Source organism: Phyllostomus discolor, chromosome 4, assembly GCF_004126475.2.
Source record: "Phyllostomus discolor isolate MPI-MPIP mPhyDis1 chromosome 4, mPhyDis1.pri.v3, whole genome shotgun sequence".
Classification (NCBI taxonomy): domain Eukaryota; kingdom Metazoa; phylum Chordata; class Mammalia; order Chiroptera; family Phyllostomidae; genus Phyllostomus; species Phyllostomus discolor.
This window is the reverse complement of record NC_040906.2, coordinates 194,950,516-194,969,158: the sequence shown is the minus strand read 5'-3', so window position 1 is coordinate 194,969,158 and position 18,643 is coordinate 194,950,516. Positions and strand designations below refer to the sequence as shown.

General features: G+C 39.8%; 1 protein-coding gene across 3 annotated transcripts in view; it reads right to left on the bottom strand.

Annotated features, from left to right (window-relative positions):
• The window catches only part of GRM1 (glutamate metabotropic receptor 1), a 325,615-nt gene that overhangs the window by 31,194 nt on the left and 275,778 nt on the right, over positions 1–18,643 (bottom strand). For all 3 annotated transcript variants that reach the window (XM_036024853.1, XM_028510270.2, XM_036024852.1), the window contains exons 7-8: positions 10,938–11,064; positions 3,089–4,019 (exon numbers count right to left, since the gene is read on the bottom strand). In XM_036024853.1, the coding sequence (XP_035880746.1) occupies positions 3,089–4,019; positions 10,938–11,064 (1,058 nt within the window). The remainder of the gene's footprint in view (positions 1–3,088; positions 4,020–10,937; positions 11,065–18,643) is intronic.

Genomic DNA, 18,643 nt, shown 5'->3' with positions numbered 1-18,643 from the left:
TGTGAATGAAGTTTAAAAAACCAAGGTAAACTTTGCAGAAACAGACCCACAATGCCACCCCACCCAGAAGCAGCCTGTATCTCAGAGACAGCCTGTTAAGAGAATGTAGTCAGACTTGTAACTCCTCAGAATGATATTCAAGCAGATAGATAGTTGGAAGCTCTTCATTACAGCATCTGTTCGGTGTTTATAGCTCTGTCTGCAGACTGCTGAACACCCTCAGTGCACCATAAACGTGGAAATTACACGTCCAGAATGGCAATAAACTCATTGGGTGATGTGTTTGTTCTCTAGAGTTTTTCAGCCCCTTGCTTCTGTTGGCAAGTCTGCTGGATTTTTTTTGTTGCTGTAGAAAATATTAGATTGTTTGTAGTTTTTATAACTTTAGTGACAAACAAGGAAAACATAACAGCAATGAAAAAGTGAAAACATGGGCACTGAGATTATTGTTATATTTGAAAATTATAGTCTCAGAGAGAGTTATAAGAGAAGCAACAGTAGAATAAGTGAGAAAAATGAATAAATGAATGTTGTTTTCCATAGAAGCTTAACCTCAAATACCCTGTGTGGGTCAGCTTAGCTGTGTTGTATACCATGGAGAAGCTACAGGTTCTACGAAGAAAGCTGAATGTTATAATTATTAATTAGAAGTATTTTTATTACTGTAATAATCTCATAGTGCTTGATCAATTCTAGTCAATAAGTATGCAACTTACTGGTGAAAACAGCACTTCCTAGGGAACCAATCCAATTTAGACCAAGCAGATTTTTCTCTCAATAGCAGGGTCCCAAATAAAACTAATTCCTAAATTCATAATAATGAAGGGGATATTGTCAGCTTTTAAGGAAAGCATCTGCAGGTGTGAGAAAGTGATCAGGATGTATAGCAACACCTGGATGCTACAGAGGTGCGAAGCCTTGTTCATGCAACACCCAGCCAGCTTCCTCGTCTCCCAGCGGCAAGCACTGTGCACTCTCCAATAGTCACCCTTCTCTTGGGCAAGCCTGTGTGCTGTCTGCACCCAGAAGCACTGGGAGAGCCCCCAACGGTGCATATGCTTGGGAACCCGCACAAGGTATCTTGACCACATAGGCTTTCCCTTTTCATTAAAGCCGTTAGAAGAACAACTTTCATGAATGACCCATGACCAAAATCAAATGAAAGTTTCTGAAGGACCATGATGAAGGCAGGAAAGTAAGGAACATGGAGCTGGATCGTGATGGGTGGTGGGATGGAACACTCATAAAACCACCTGTGTCTACGGCCATACCACACTGAATGCGCCCAATCTCGTCTGATAAAACCACCTGGGATGCAACAAGGGATGTCTCTTAACTCCTCTGAACATTCCAGTTCTAAGAGTGTTTTCTCCCTTATTTTCAGTTTGCTTCCTCTTGTTCTCTTCCTCTCAATGAAAGTGGTTATGCTGTTTTACATCTGGACTCTGTGGCTATGGCCTATGTTTTTTTCTCATTTAATGGTACTACTGGTTTGCTCTCATGCTTGCCAATAATTCCCTTCAGGAGGCTGCTAAGGGGATGCTTGCCAGCATGAAAAGCCATAGCAAGGGGAAAAAAATACTAAGCGACTTTGATGATCAGCATCCTCTGGAGAACTTGAAGTTGATGCAGTGAGAAGTAGGTGTAAATTATTGCTTCATCCTTAATGCTGAAAAGAATTAGTGATGTCTTCATTTGAAATAACTATGGATTTCAAAAATATATTTTCCATGGATGCCCTCATCTTATCATTGAGCCAATAATACGATTTCTTTAAAGATGCCTGGTGTTGTTTGGCAAATAAAGACACAAAACTGAGGCATATACATTTTTGGACATATTTTAAGAGGAGCAATTTCATGCCAGCTAAGACACACAAAAAAAGAATGACTAACAAGTGAAATTATACTTGTGAGTCACAGATTCACAGAGGCTCAGTTTCCTCAACTACAATAGAGAGAAAAATAACAGCCATCCCCGTTGCCTTGCTGACTGGTTCAGGCAAGCGGAATAGTTTTAAAGCAATGTATGTTACCATATGTTATGGTAATGACTCCTAATTCTTTATTTAAAAAGATTATTTCAAAAAGTATAATTAGTCCTGTTAATGGGGAAATTGCTTATTTTTGGACAATTCGATTTCCTTTAGAACTTCAAGCATCCATGTCATTTTCAAAACTGTAAATGTTACATGGGTCTCAGAAGAAAATGAGTCATGCAAAATTTAACATGTGCTTCTTTGCAAGACAGAGTCATGAAGAAGGTAGGAAAGCATTTGCTACACAAATCTGTCAAAAAATGAACAGAATGGAATAATATGGGCTTTGATGGTCACACTGACTCTCAAGTTTGGGCCTGATCACCTTTATCTTGTCCTTATTTCCTTTGGCATTTTATGTCTAGGAAACCATTTTGATCGTGGCCTTGTAGTAGAGATCTACTACAAGATAAAGATGAAACATCTTTATTATAACATGCATTAAAGTTCAATAAATAAGAGGGACATGATATGACAGTTGCTTAAAGGAAATTATTTCAGGACATATTTGGTGCTCAGTTTCAGTCAAATTTTGAACAATGTCCCCAAGTGCTTAGCTTCCTTCCTCTCATCCCAAATTAGTAACGATGTGACTCTAGAGTGATAACAAATCAGAAAAGACCTTCACTGAGTTCTAAACTAAAAAATCAGAATGAGAGTTTACATCTCTGACCCAAATCTCAGAGAGGTGTTGATGTTTGTTAGAGCAAGGGCCCGTGTGAAGAGAAAAAACTATTGGCAGAACAGAGGCTGCAGATTCTAGGTCAGAATAAGAGTATGATCAGCTGGTTGTTGCCTCATGCTCCTGGCTCTTTCAAAAGAATGAAAACAAGAAGACATTTCTACTCCAACAGAAGGTAAGATTAGAGAAAAAAAAGATTAATATAAAAAACACTGGGGAAAGTGAAGACATGATTTAGTCAAAGAGAGAGAGAGACAGAGAGAGAGACAGAGAGAGAGAGAGAGAGAGACAGAGACAGAGACAGAGACTGAGAGAGAGACAGAGAGACAGAGAGAGAGAACGAGAACAAACCGGGTCAGATTACTCACTTGGCATTCCCTGCCCCTGGCTTCTTTCTTCGGAAAATGTTGAGGAAAGTGTTGGAGCGGCAGGGCAGCTTGCCGTCGCCAACGTGCATGCGCACTACATCAGAGGTGGTGAAGGCACTGCGGACGTTCCTCTCGGGCTTGGCAATAATGATGTACATCTTGGGAGTGAACATGCACCCCAGGGCCACCGTTACACTGAGGCTCACTGCAAAGCAGGTAGTGATGATCTTGTAGTTGCTCCCAAAGTATATGGGCACAAAAGCCAGCCAGATGATGCAGGTGGTGTACATGGTGAAGGCGATGTATTTGGCCTCATTGAAGTTGGCGGGCACGTTGCGGGTCTTGAAGGCATAGTAGGTACAGCTCATGATGAGGAGTCCATTGTAGCCCAAAGGGGCCACCACACCCAGGTTGCTGGTATTGCAGATAAGGTAGACTTCCTTGATACTTGGGTATGACAGAATGGGCATGGGGGGCTCCATGATGATCAGGGTGACCACCAGGGTTAGCTGCACACTAATCAGAATGGAGGCAATGATCACCTGGGCCCAGGCACTCATGAACCTGGGCTTCCGGGTGCAGATCTTCTTCTTGCTGCCAGCGAGGATGCGCGCGATGCGATTGGTTTTGGTCACTAGAGCAGAGTAGCACATGGCAGAGGAGAGGCCAACCAGGAGGCGCTGGAGGTAGCAGGATGTGGTGGTCGGTTTGGCAATGAGAGTGAAAGGGCACACATAACCCAGGAAGATGCCAGCGAGGATGATGTAGCAGAGCTCTCGACTAGAAGACTTGACCACTGGTGTGTCCCGGTACAGCACGAAGATGAGCGTGACAAACACAGTAACGAGGATGCCCAGGCAGGAAAAGGCGATGGCTATGATGGATTCTATATTGCTCCACTCAAGGTAGCGGACAGGAATGGGTTCACAGCCTGTGAGGGGAAAAACAGTTGCAAGATGCATCCAAGATTTCTACTGATCGACAATAATAGGGCTTTCTAGTTACCAGAGGCATAGTTAAATCCTCGTCTTCCATGGCTTATGTGATCGTAATGCTTTTTAAAAACACTTTACACTTACACAAATAAAAATACACCATTGTTTTCTCTGGAAAATCATGTTTCAAACCTAATTGTATCACAGCCCTAATGTGACATACTTGAAGCTGTACAAAGAATCTTTTCCTTCCAACACCAGCATCATAAAAGGATGACACTCTGTGGGTGATACTTGGTTCTACACTTTCGGAAAGAGAAAGAAAACGAAGGGAATTCAACTATGTTTCCAGGGAAGAGTAAATGGTGAGGATGCATTAGATAAGTTAGTAAGAAATAAACTAATAAAATGTTTATTTTTATGTAAGTATTGTCTAGAAGTAAGTCCAGCTCACAGACAAGCATTTTCTTGGCTGGAAGAGTGTTTTAAACATACACTTTGATTCTCTAGAAGCATTCACATTCTGTTTACCACATATTATATTATTTATCTTAAGTCTCACCCCTTTAGTTATACATGATCTGTATGTGACTGCTGAGCATCTCTTAGTTATCAGCTTCTGGTAGACATACTAAGGAATGATGACATCTCCCCTCCCCCATCTCTTGAAAAAAGAGGCAGAGCTGTGTTCCTAAATGCCTGGCTAATCTTTGCCTTTGAGGTACAGAATAAAATCTCTTTGTATTTCACACACTGAGAAAAAATGTCTCAGGTCCTGGAGACAACTCCTTAACAGAGTTCTGTGTTTGGTCTAGGCCAGTACTTCCCAAATTGTAAGAATACAAATATTTCCATAAATGTAGGAGAAGACACTGTTCTGGAGCCATGGTAACCAGAACCTGCTACAGACCTGTTCCGTTGATCAACAGCAGCACCTCTTAGTGAACAAGCTTTTGCATGCCAACCAATCAGTGTCAGCACTTGCTTCTGATAATCATCCAATCAGGAACAGACACACATTTCATAAATGAATGCCAACCATTCGCAAGCACAAACTCTTGGCTGATCATAGTGGCCTCTCTCTCTTGTCTGTCAGGGGTTTGTTCACATCCAAGTCTCAATCTCTTCCTGGAATAACTTCTGCTTCTTATAAAAAGTCACGTTTTAATTTTAAATCTTCTCATTTCCTTGGTAAAGTTTAGAAAGATGAGTAGATAGATAGATAGATAGATAGAATAGCAATGACCATTAAGGAGAACTTTTGATATGACACAATCAAAAAAATTAAAGTAGTTAAAAGGGTTTGTAGACAAATTAGAAAATAAAATACTACATAGTCAATATTCAGCTTTTTAACTGGCATACTGAGATTGTAAAATAAGATTCAAATTCCAAAGTAGTCCTTGTCAAGGCCTTGGTGACCTTCTGAAAGCAACCCTCTGCATTTCTCTTTTTCTATGTAACTTTACCTGAATTTTTAAATAAACTATTCTGTCTCCAGTGTTTTCATTAGAGAAGAATACCACAATTTAAATTTGTAGAACACAACTCAGATCTATGAAAGCTGAATTAAAACCGTGAGCAAAATTAAGAGCTATAATTAATGGTTTTCCTGAACTTCAGACATGGAAGCAAAACATTCTCTGCAAAATTGAGGAGTTTTATTAGATACTTATTGTCCCACATTACAGATTTATACCAATTAATTCAATTAATTGTTAATCTCATGGAGGAAAATGTTTAAAAGCAGCAGATTATAAAAGAGAAGATTTAAATAACCCAGTAGTGTAAAATTTTAAAGATAAAGGTAGAAAATGCATTACATAAGGCAATTTCAGAAGCTTTTTAAAGTAATGATTTAAAATTATAAACTAGGTAAAGATGAAAGATAGACTTTAGGAAACTTCACAAAGTTCTGGGGAGGACTCAACAACTGAAATGGGAAGGACCATATCTTCTCTTCCTGTGAACAGGCTCAAACCTGAATTAGGGAAACTAAACCAGAGAATGAAATTAAAATAAATAATTACTGATTCATAGACATTCTATATGTGACTAGACAGTTTGATAGAGTATAAAAGTAAATAAACTAGAAATTAGTGTAATTATGAATCTTTAGGTAAAACAATAAAAAAGGACCTCTATTCTCTATGATTTGGGAGCATATACACACAAAAAAACTATAAAACTGTAAACAGAAGTGTCATTTAAAGAACTGGTGTTCCACATTAACCAAAGCTCAGAAGGACAGGGCAGCTATTTAAAATTTGCCCAGTGACTTAACTTGACAGAAGACAGTGGCACCAAAGAACCCCTTGTCCTTCCACTGAACTTCTAAGGGAAGCAACACTCTCTTCTTGATAGAGGTGCCTTTATGTTACCAATAATCTCCCTATTGATAGAACATCAGATACCTTGGCTTAGTAAAACCACTCAGACAGTGAAAAAGTTTTGACATGCTGGAAGGGAATACAAGCATTCTAGTGTTTGTGACAGTAGCAGTTTGTCATAACAATACCTCACACCAATATACCTATGACACCCTTATGATTGTTTTATCTCCTGTGAAGATCTTCAGTCATTTTCCTTACGTGGAAACTGGGCTTTTCAATGCCAATCCCGGGCAACCCAAACTGGCATCCCCTAGGCATTAGAACTGAACATTAACGTTTTGAATAAGCTTCTTAAAGTATTTCTTCTTCTTTTTCTCCTCCTCCTCCTCCTTCTTATTCTTTTCTTTTTTCTGTTTTTTTAGACATTCTAAATATGAGAATCACTAGCTTTGATATCTTTAAGGAATTAGCTGTAATATCCATATTGTCCATATATGTAATGAAATATGTAATATAACATATTTTGTTGTCCTGTTTTGAGGTTTAGAGAGAAGAGTTGTCCAACCCCCAGGTGTATTTGAAAATCCCAGGTCTAGAAGAGGTGGTGGTAACCTTCCAAATTGCTGAGGAGCCTCCCTGACCCTCAGAATCCAAATGGAGAGGACATTACGGGAGCAGTGCATACGATGTGTAAAAACCTGAGAGCTTAAGAACCTGACAGTTTCCATGGTTAGAGGTAACCCCAAGAATCCAGAGCCGTCCGACAAGTCAGTTTCCTTCAAGCAGACTACAAATCCCTGAGCAAAATCTAAGACAAATGGTCATGATTCTGGCCTGATGACCAGGGATTATTTCTAATATTCAAAACAAATTTTGGCTTACCCATAAGATCCAAATACAGGGAAAGAAGCTAAAATTTACTATTGGACTTATTTTCAAATAGGTAAGGATGAATTTAATATGAATAAAAACATGAAGGCCATAGTTATTCTATTCAAAGTATCTTGGGCATTTAATAACATTTACAGTAATACTTTGTGATTACTTAAGACTTCATTGAAATGCTTTCTTTAATCTTATTACATTAACATGAATTACCTACAAGGTAAAATTCTATTTATTATTCAATGCTCAACTCAAATGTCTCTTCCCTGTAAAGGTTTTTCTCTTCCTTGGAAAAAATAATGGCTTTCTTATTCTGTGTTCACATGACATTTTTCACATATTCCTATTATAGGACTTATACTGTAACTAACTGTTTTCGTGTCTAGTTTTTTTTATGAAGCTCATTCTCCATGATATAAACCTTGTTTTATTTACCCATATATCCCCACTTGCTCAAAAAAAATTGCCTGGCATTAGGCAGATGAATAATATAAAAGTAAATGAATGAGTAGATAGCATACGAGGCCACATCAGCAATTGCAATGAAGAGGTCACAACAACAATTACAATGAAGAAAAATAGTTAAAGTGAGTTAATTTTTATAGTTTAGTATTTTATATTTTTGATGATTAAATTTAGTGTAGTCTGGCTTTCTGCAGAACTCTTTTACACTATTTGGCTTTTTAAAAGAAATGAGTAGCATTGAATTATATATAATCAGCCCATGAATTGTTAAACTACTGTTGAGTTACCATGTTATGGCAGAAGAGATCCCTGTTTATGCATCATAAAAAATAAAGTATAACATTTAAATGCTGAATTAAAGTGGGCATTTTTCCCAAAAAGAAAATATGAGAAGCTTATTAACAGATATAGAAATCACTTCCTCTAGGAAATATACCAATTTTTCTTCGTAGCTAAAAACCATATGCTAATAAAAATAAAAATGTACTTCTAAACATGTTTGACTCACAATATTAGAGTCTTTGGAGTATATATGGAGAGTAGCTACCTCATAATTTTAAACATATTTTTACAAAACTCTGTCTTCAATAAAAAACACCATTTCCCAGAAAATAAGTTCTCATTTTCACTAAAATTTATTTAAAAAATAAAATCTACCTACAGAAATAACATACCTAGTTAAAAGCAATGCATTTATTCCTCTGAGTTTTTCTACTGATTTTTGGTATTTTGTGCAGGTTTTTTTTAAAACAGCTACCGTTCCCATGGCAACCACCAACACCACATCACCATGTGCGGCACCTTCACTCTGAGCCTGACACGGCACAAAATTAAGTGGCCAATGAGATCTCATGTTCCATCATGGATCAGAGCAAAGCGATGAGAAACAACAGATGGCAATTAACAGTAAGTATAAACTCGGGTGTGAGGTATTCCACAAGATCCTACACATGAGATTTGCAAAGTAACCTGGACAGATGGGACACTTGCCTGTCACTACACAAAGACTGTCTGAGCTGCCGCTTGGCTCAACTCATTTGAAGATGCAAGTGACCATTGTACGTGTGGTGGGTGGTAGTGCACTACATTCCTTAGAAGGACAACTGCATTAATATTCATCTGTTTATGGCCAAGGAGAATATTATTTTAGTTGCTAAGTCAAAGTGTCCTGATCAATGGTGGTGATCATTTGTCAGTGGGCCAACAAGATACCCCCAATGGAAGATCTCTACAGAATAAACATAGGACTTTGAGTTTCACTATTATGACATACTAGATAGTTCTGTATTTTAATGTTTTAAAATAGGATAGAAATTCTTTTTTGTCTATGAGTTATGTCCCAATTAATGTGAAAATGGAGGAATAGGAAAAGATTGGGGAAGCTGCACAAAGCATAGACAAGAGAAAAACTGTCGTACCCCAAAGCCTGGACCTCTGATATCTCAAGTCAGCCTGAGGAAGAGGCTCGTTTTGTCTTTGAGCCCCTTCCTAGTCAGCGGTGGTCTCCGTCAGGTAGCAGAATCGACCGACTGTGAAGTCAAACCCAGTTCTCAAGCCCAGGGGTGATCTAAGGGGACCTGCTTACTCGAGACAAAATGTCCCAGTAGGAAGCACACACGATGAAGGAGGATAAAGATTTGAAGAGAGACACGGAATGAGTGGGAGAGGTGGCCTGTGTCCAGACAGAGGTTGGATAACTTTTTCCAAGTCAGTCCATTGCACTCAACTGCGAGATAAGCTGTGTAGTGAGAGAATGTTAGAACCAGGGACAAAAAGCTCTGGATCTTCATAGTGGCTTCCTTGTTAACCAACTGCATTAACCTAGCTGAATGTGGGTGAGTCCCTTTTTCTTTTTAATTTTCTCAACAGAACAAATATTCATTAAGAAGCTATTATAGTCCAGGTACCAGGCTATGAGCCAGAGAGTAACGTTTCTGTAATGATGGGGCAGGAGCTAAGGGCCTCTCTCTCTGCTGGGTCCCCTCTCAGAACAGGTGCATAAGAATCTCTGCAGGTGGGTAATTCCTGGGTAATTTTTAGGTGCATTAAAGTTGAAAACCAGTTTTCAGCTAGAGAATAAAAAGATGAGTGAGACACAGTTTGTGCCTTCAACAATATCCTGATATAATTTCCTTTCCTTTAAAAAGGCCTTTTTTTTTGGTACGAGGTGATTTCTAAAAAAAATTCTGGTACTCATTTAGTTTACTGTCTTCTAACAGGAGTAGCATTTTACAAAGCACTCCCACTTAATAGGTATCATTTTAATTATGTGACCTTGTTCTATTAACCCAGCCATTTTCGATGTGCTTCGAATAAGCTACATAATTTCTTAGTTTTATATTCGTATTTAGAAACAAGAAAAAAGGGAACAAGAATCAGGAATGTTACCCTCTCCGATGATTTTCATTAGTAGCCAGGAAGGCTCAGGGTCAGCAGTTTGGGAACTGGGCTCTGCCTCTAACTATTTGCATGACCCGGGCACACGGATTCACCTCCCTAGGCCTCAGTTTCCTCTTTCTCAAGTGAGGGGTCAGATTACTAAGAGGACACACTTTCCATGGCCCTGTTGCTCTTAAAATTCGAGCAAAGTATTTGTGAAATGCGTCTCCCATTGTAAACCAGGGGCTGTGGAAAACAAAACACAGGTTATCTGAGTGTTGCTTTCAGGAGACATGTAAGCTTGCACAATCCATCCCTAAGAGTCTCATTGATTTTACTAGTGAAACATTCTTTTATGTGCAAATATGAATTCAAGTGACTAGAAATTAGCTTCAAATAAAACATTAAAACAGAAACAAAACTACTGGTGTACCATAATACCCTTTTTTGTTTATTTTGTTTTTAAATTTACTCTTTATTATATTTTTTCCATTACCTTATATTCCCCTCCCCCTAGCAATCACCACCCTGTTGTCCATGTTCACAAGTCCTTTTTCCTGTTTGCTCAGTCATTCCACCCCCTAACCTCCTCGCACACCAGAATACCCTTTCAACACATTTTCGTTTAGATTTAAATAAACTTTCCTCTCAGTGTAGGGCATGGGACATTTGTAAGAGGCTTGTGCGTGCCCTTTGATAGGAGCACTGGAGAGTGCACACTGTAGATGAACAACAACAACAACAACAACAACAACAACAACAACAAAAACAGCGAACACACTGACTGCTCACACTGTGAACAGTGGGCACGTTGGAAAGGCCAACAGTCAGAGACACAAGGTTTCTTCCTACCTGTGAGCTCCGCATTGGGCCACCAGCCCAAGTCACAGGCCTTGCACGTGAACTCGTCCTGCACGAACTCGTTCTCTTTACAGGCCGTGCAAATCCAGCAGCAGCTGACTTCTCCTTTCCGGATGACCTGCAACAGAGACAGACAGTCATATTGTCACTCTCCTGAGCACGGTTTCTCCAGAAGGCTTCTCTCGCAGGCGAGGACTGGTCTCCACGCTGTCATGAAAGGGTAACTTTCCAAAGCATTCTATTTGCTGAAAACGATGAAGTATGCGGATGGAAACATACCTAATTACCTGAGAGTTCAGATGTGAGTTTTGATTCATTTCATGCTGGGTTTGGAGGTTCTTCAATAATAATTTGTTTCATAAAGAGAATTGACTACATTATCTCCTACACAGCTAAAAATGAAACAGTTGACATTTATCCTTATTTATATATATATAATGTACTAATTATTCTCAGAAAGTACAATAAAAGTACAGTTTTCTTCTCTGAAAGAACAGGAAGTGTTTATACACAAAAGTTTCTATGTAATAAATCTTATTAACTCATAAAAATGGAGGATTATGGATTTTTTGTTATATTATGAAAGTATGAGCAAATTTATATACATGAAAACAGAATGATGGCTAAGGAAGTATAGCCCTCTTACTGGCCTTGTTACTTGCTCTAGTGAATTAAAAAGATGACATAAATTGTTGACAGAAAAATTACTAGTCCAAAATTCCTGAAGTATTGCTTATTATCTGAGCAGTTTAAACTTTCTCCCCTTTTCAAATTGTTTGGTAAGCACTTTTTCACTTGCACAATACAAAAATAAACATCAAAACACACTGCATTTAAAGGGTTTCTTGTAAACAGCACATAATTAGATCTTGCTTTCATCTTCAGTCTGACAATTTCTGCCTTTCCATGTAAATGTGTTCAGCACATTTACATTTATTATCATCATTGGTGTGGTTGCATATGAATCAACCACCTCTTTTTTCTGTCCGTCTCGTCTTCCCTTTGCTTCCTTTCCTTTGTACTCTGCCTTCTTTTGGACTGAGAATTTTCTAGCATTCCATTTTATCTCTAAAGTTGATATACTTGCTAAACCCCTGTGTTGTTTTTGTGGGTTGCTGTCAATTTGGAAATGTGCATCATTAACTTCATGTTAATAGAAGTGTGTTACACAACTTTGCGTCCATTGTAAGATCCTGGCAGCAATACTTTTCCATTTCCCCTCCTGTTGGGTATTGTCTTAGTACCTTTTACTTACACATATTTTACAACCCCCCATGAGAATTAGTTTTGCCTTAAGCAATCATCTTTGAAACACGTTTTTGAAATAAGAAAAAAATAGTATGTTTTATATTTACCCAAATGTTATATGCTGATATTATTTTCTTCATCTTGATGAATATTCTTTAACATTTATTGTAGTGCTGATGTGAAAATTATGACTGCCTTAGCCCTATATTTATTTAAAAAGTCTTTATTTTGGCTTAATTTTTGAAAAAAAAATTCACTTGGTAAGAAAGTTTAAGTCGATCATTTTTCCCTTTCTTTTTGCATTTTATGCTATTTCATTGTCCTTGGAAACAGGTCTCGGTTGAGAGATGTTTGGGTTTTTTTAACATTTTAAAAATGTCATCCCTTCCCTGTATGTGGTTTCTGCGCAGTCTGCCGTAACTCTGACTCGGCTTTTCTGTATCCAACACAACGGCTTGCTGTGGCTTATATTAAGATTTTCTTTTTAATACTTGTTTTTAGCAACTTAATATCTTCTTTGTGTTCAAATTCTTTGGGATTTGTTGAGCTTCATGGATTTGGGTTCACATTTTCATTATACCTGAATATTTTTCAAGTCATTATTTTTTTTTTAAATTTTTCTGGCTTGTCTCCTGTCTTTTGGGGTCTCTGATTACACTCATGACACAGCTCTCAGCTGTACTCTGCAGGTCGCTGAGCGTCTGTTCATTTCTTTAACCTTGTTTTCCCTCTGTGTGTCTCATTTGCCTATTTGCTATCATTACGTTTTTAAATTTACCGATTTTTACTTCTACAATGTCTAATATCAGTTAATGCCATTCACTGATATTTCATGATACCATTATTGGTATTTTTATAAATTTTAGTTTTCATTGTATGTAGTTCCATTTTGCACATTTTTATATTTCTATTTGCCTTCTCATGATATTCATGCTTATTTTAAATTCGTTAGTATGTACTTAAAGTAGGTACTTTAATATCTTTGACTGTTAATTCCACCCTCAATGTAATTGCTGGGACTATTTCTATCGTTTCATTTTTATTTTGGTAATGTGTCACTCTTTCTCACTTTGTCATATGTCTACATTTTTTGGACCATATGATGACCATGGTATACACAAGGTGCAGAATGCTGGAGTATTTTTCTTGAAGAAGTATTGCCCTTTGTTCTGGTGGGCAATTAAGTTTCTTGTGGCTCAGTTTGAGTGTTGTTTTTAACCTTTTGGGGCAAGTCTATAATAGTCTCTCTATTATGAATGGTGTGGTCTCATTACTTAGGTGCAGCCCCTCTGGGGTCTCCACATAATTTCTAGGGCACTCAACAGGGTATCTCCGCTCTGGCTTGTGAAGACCGGGACCATTCCTCGCTCCATGTGGGCCCCAGGAATCCAGCTCCAAGTCATTGCTCCTTACCTGGACATTTTTAATAATTCTATCTTAACTCTAACTTGTGTTTTAATCCCTCAAAATTGTGAATATTTTTTATTATTTTTATATTTTTATATCAGCCATACAGACATTTTTGTAGTATACATTCAATAACTGAATAAAGTATTTCTTCGTTCTCCCCCTCACAGGAAAACACTGAAAATGAAGCTCTGAATCATGATAAAAGTTTTGACATTTCATGGAAGCTGCCTTTCAAGGACCAAGGCTCACTAGGGCACAGGGTGCATTGGTTCTTTTCACATCCGGTGTACCTGGATCTATACTTATCATTAGTGAGACCAGGAGGCCTTCGGCTCCACACGACACCATGATTCAGTTACACATGCCTGTAGCAGTCTTGAAGCATTTATGCCGTGGGAAATCAAGTGTTCACTTTATGACTAAGTTTCCGAAGTGATTTGTGATGGATTTTTTAAGTTAAGGTTTTATTTAGAAAAAAAGGAGGAAAGGAAACAGCATCGAGAGAGTGTAATGAAGGAAAGGTAACAATACATCAAAGGAAACAGGAAAAATTTTCTCCAAAGGGAAATGCCCGAGAGGCTATACAGGCTCCAGAAACTGGGTCTCCCCTAATTAGGGCTGCAGGAGAATCAGCTGGGGGCTGGGGGGAGGCAGCCCTGCCCTCCTGCTGCCCCACAGCCCCCTGTGTGAGGGCTCGGAAAACAATCGTCTCTAATTGCTGGTGTGTTTTGCTCTACCTTCACTATGAGTTTCTCAGAAAAAGCGGCCATATTTAAGCTTCCTTTGCATTCCCAGTGCTGGCACAGTTCTTGGCACGTATTTATGACTTGATAAGGCATATAAAAGACAAGAGGGAAATAATATAGATAAGATGTAAAGAGAAGAAATGGAAATAAAGAATTCAAGGAGAATAAAAAATAAGAGAAAACTGAAGAGAGCCTTGTAAAAGCTAAATACAAATATCTATTTAGGGAAATCCTACATTGTAATTTATTATAGAAAAAAATAATAGTGGTGTAAGCCAAATGATCACGAGAGTAGACATATCTGACCTGGCTATGTGCATTCTGCACTCTGTACCAAAGGACACAGAATTTCCCCCCGTGGGATAAAGTTAATCATGCATTCTTCAGCTAGAAAACGGCTTCAGAAGGGATTAGTACCATATGCAAATCTCAGCCACATTATCTCCAGTTATTTCCCAGAGTGAAGCTCTTCCTAGTGTAATAATGGCTGTCAGGGTGATGTGTTATGCTGAGAACCAGCGGATATACAAGGTCCGGCAGAAGTAAGGCCTGCTTGAGTGTGACTGGGAGGGTAATACTATGGGTGCAATAATTTATAGTTTTAACTTGAACACTTCACCTGAAATGTCATATGGTGTGCTGGAGTGTGATATTGTTGTGTTACAGAATTACATACTTATATGATTTTGTAATAAAAAGGGGCATTATTTGTGCTGTACCCTGTGTACTCACTTAACCAACCTTTGTTCAGTGGCTGATGTGCCAGACATGGTGCCGTACATGGGGCCGAAAAAATGAAAAGACCTGGTCACTGAGGTTAAAAAGCTCAAAACCTAACATACTGGGTTAAGTGCACTGCTAGAAGGAGGAATGAAATGCTTATTAAGAAAACACGCCTTTAATCAATGATTTAACCATTCATTCATTCATTTGTAGTGTATGTTAGAATGCCTACAGTGAGCTAGGAACTATATGAAGACTAGAAATAGTCAGTGAACAAAATTAATAATATCTCCATCCTTCAGGAGCTATCATTCTAGAGAAAGCCTTTGAGAAAAGTGCAGCAAGAAAGAGGAATAGGGCTCAGGACAGGAACCCAGGTGAGGCAAGTATAACACCTAGGGATCACTTTAAAGAGTCATGCACGTTTCAGGTTGAGCAAGTGCCAACCTTGCACTTGCAGGACCTTGAGAGTGAGTGCCTCCTTAACGTCTGTACCACAGGTACCTCACTCGCCCCACCCTGGTCCTATCCTGATAAGGAGGCACCTGGAATAGGGAATCGCAATTTTGCATATGGCGGTCAGATAAGGTCCCACTAAGACACTGCCGTCTGCAAAACGGCTGGAGAGAGGGAGAGAGAGTACGCCCTGAATGCCTCCGAGGGGAGAGTGTCCTAGGCAGTGGCAACAGCTGGAGCAAAGACCAGGTAGTAAGAGCACCTTGTGTAGCCACACCCTTGCCTTCCTCCTCTGCTTTTCCGTCTGAATGTTATACCTCAAAATGTTTACTTAGAAAAGTAAATGGGTTCTGCCTCTGTGACTGCCACCCCCAACACACAGCAGCCCTGCTGCACTCCCGTCCACTCTCGTGTGATTGGGGACAGGCTGGGTATGAGGCTACGGTGGTCACCAAAACGTTCAGTAATCAAGAAGCCAAAGCACAGGAAGTGAGAGTGTAGGTGTTACTGAGTGGTTATGGAGAAATCAATGCTAATTCCCCAGAACTTCTCATTATGACCGGTGCTTGCAAAGTTCCCTGCTCATCCAGAGAAACTATGGTTTACACACACACAGCAAAACACAAGAAACAGTGTTTAGTCTTCTACTTTTTCCAATATTTTAGCCAATATGTTTGTAGTAGCTGAGGCAGCTCACATCATCATTATATAACTATAGGCTTCTCAAATAAGGATTTTTGTTAACTTTCCTGTGGACAGTTTATACTGAGAATCTGCCATTCTGCTGTGGAGTTTAGAAAACTTTGCATGATGGAGGAACCTTATCGTTTTGCTGGTTGCTAAAATGGTTACATTAACTATGAATGATTTAAATGAGTAGTTTGCTTTGATTCACAAAAGAGAAAGTGGACATGCTTGGGACAGCAAGAGTTGATGATATTACTGCTAACTTCCTTAGCTGGTCTGATGGCCATGTGACAATTGTCCTTATTCTTAAAAAACAGAAGTTGAGGTGTGAAGGTACAAAGCTTCACGATATTTGTACTTCATCTTTCAAATGATTCAGGGAAAAAACAGTGAACCCAATTCCGAAGTTCATAGTTTGTAAGGTATGTGTAATTCTCCCACATGTATAAGGTTTATTTTATTACGTGATATAATGCCTGCAATGAGAACCAGATTATGATATATTCCATGTTTGCCAAAAGTCTCCAAAGTTCTGTGAGACTGGCCAGGTGAGAAGAGTCGAAAGGAGTGATTTTCTCCACTTTCCAAGCCCAAATTTGCGGCCCCAAAACCATCAGCGTGAAGTGAAGAATCCACAGACAAACTTAGGGGGGAAAGTACAGAAGAGGAGAGGAGAAAAGCAAGAACAGGAGACGGTGGAAGCAGCCTGCAGGGTCTTCTTCCTCCGTTTCTCAGCTCGTCACCCTGTCTGTGTCAAACACTCCCTGCCACCTTGACACACATTGCCTCCTCAATTCTAGACTCTGTGCCCGTGGCATTTTCAATGGGGATCTCTGCTTGTACTTTTATTGTGAATTATTGAAAACATAAGGCTTTGCAATTAAAATATGTGTGTGTAGGAAACATGCCAGTTCCTATCACGAAAGCTAGTGGAACAACGCGTGGCTGTGGGATGATCAGAGCTTGGGTGGGCTCTGAGCCCAGTGCTGGCGCTTCCTACCGAGAATGCTTGGGGCAAGTGACTCAGCCCCTCTGGGCCTCCGACTTGTCACCTATGGAATGGGGGCGATAGAACCTGCTTTAAAAGGAGGTTATCCCTGCTTTCAAGGGATAATTGGGATGATGATATCTGTAACACGTTACTGTATCTGCACAAGGATATGCTTGAGAAATGTGGTCCCTGATCTCCACCACCTCCCTTCTCTTTTCACCGCCCCCTCCTTTGCCTTCCCGCCCCTTCTGCACACCACGGAAACAGCAGCAGCTTGGTGTGGGAGAATGGCACCCGTGCTGACACTTGCTGTTCCCTTGCAGATCCACTGTCTGCATTCTACGTGCTGCTTCAAAGTCTCATCACCTAATCTGTCTCCTAGGCCCACTGCCACAGACTCTTGGAGAGTTCTGGATACTTCTGTGGCCCTCCGTCAGCCTCCCTCGCTGTTGCCTCATCTTCTGCCCTCTCCAGCTGTCTCTCCCATGAAACAGGCACTGGATTCTAGAACCACCCGCATTGCATTGTGGGTCCCAGCAGGAGTCTGGACCAGAGACTACACTGGACCCACAGAGGCTTTCTCTCCCCTTACTGCTTCCATGTAATAGAACAAGGACTCTGGCTTCCTCAGGAACTGCCTATGGGGTCAGGTGATGCTACTTCCAGTAAGCAAACTTTGACCACAGGAGGCAGAAGATAGGATGGCATGGGTGCATGCATGCTTCTGTCCTTTTCACTTCAATAGGTAGGCCGAGCAGCCTTCCCAGAGATATTTGTGGGACTGATAGACTAGTGATGCTCAAACAGCATCCTGCTCAGTAATGCATCACACTGTGATTGGTTGTGGTATTTTCTCATCCTTCCTGTCTCACTTCACTTCTCACAGCTGCTTCTCTGGGATTGTGCCTCCCAGCAATGTTAGCCCTTAAGCCTCGCTCAGCTGCAAGTGTTCAAGGGAACCTGAGCTAACTACCTGTGAATGGCATTGACCAGGCTCTCCGGTCACCTGTCTTCTGGATAAGGTTAGCAAAACAGAAAGACCCGATGGGACAGTGAAGAGAAGGGGAGAGCAGCGGCCCAGGTAGCCTCTGCCTCCCCAGTTCAGAGGGCATCCCAGGTAGCAGCTGAGGTTTCTCCGAGTCCTTCTGGCCCAGGGGTAGGAATTATTCTTGCTGTTGCTCATCTGTAAGTTAGTTGCCTCAGAGTCCCTCCTACTTTTATAACTCCTTCTTATATTAAATTCCCTCTATCCAACCACCTGGCATGGGCTCTATTTTTTTTTCTGACTGAACCCAAATATAACTTAATATAAGACAATGCAACATTTGATTTTATTTACCTGTGTTTGTGGTATAGCTAAAGTTAGCTTCTGTGTCTATAAGATATTTTATTTATATGTCTAAAAAATAACATAAGTAAACTGGAATTTTAACTGC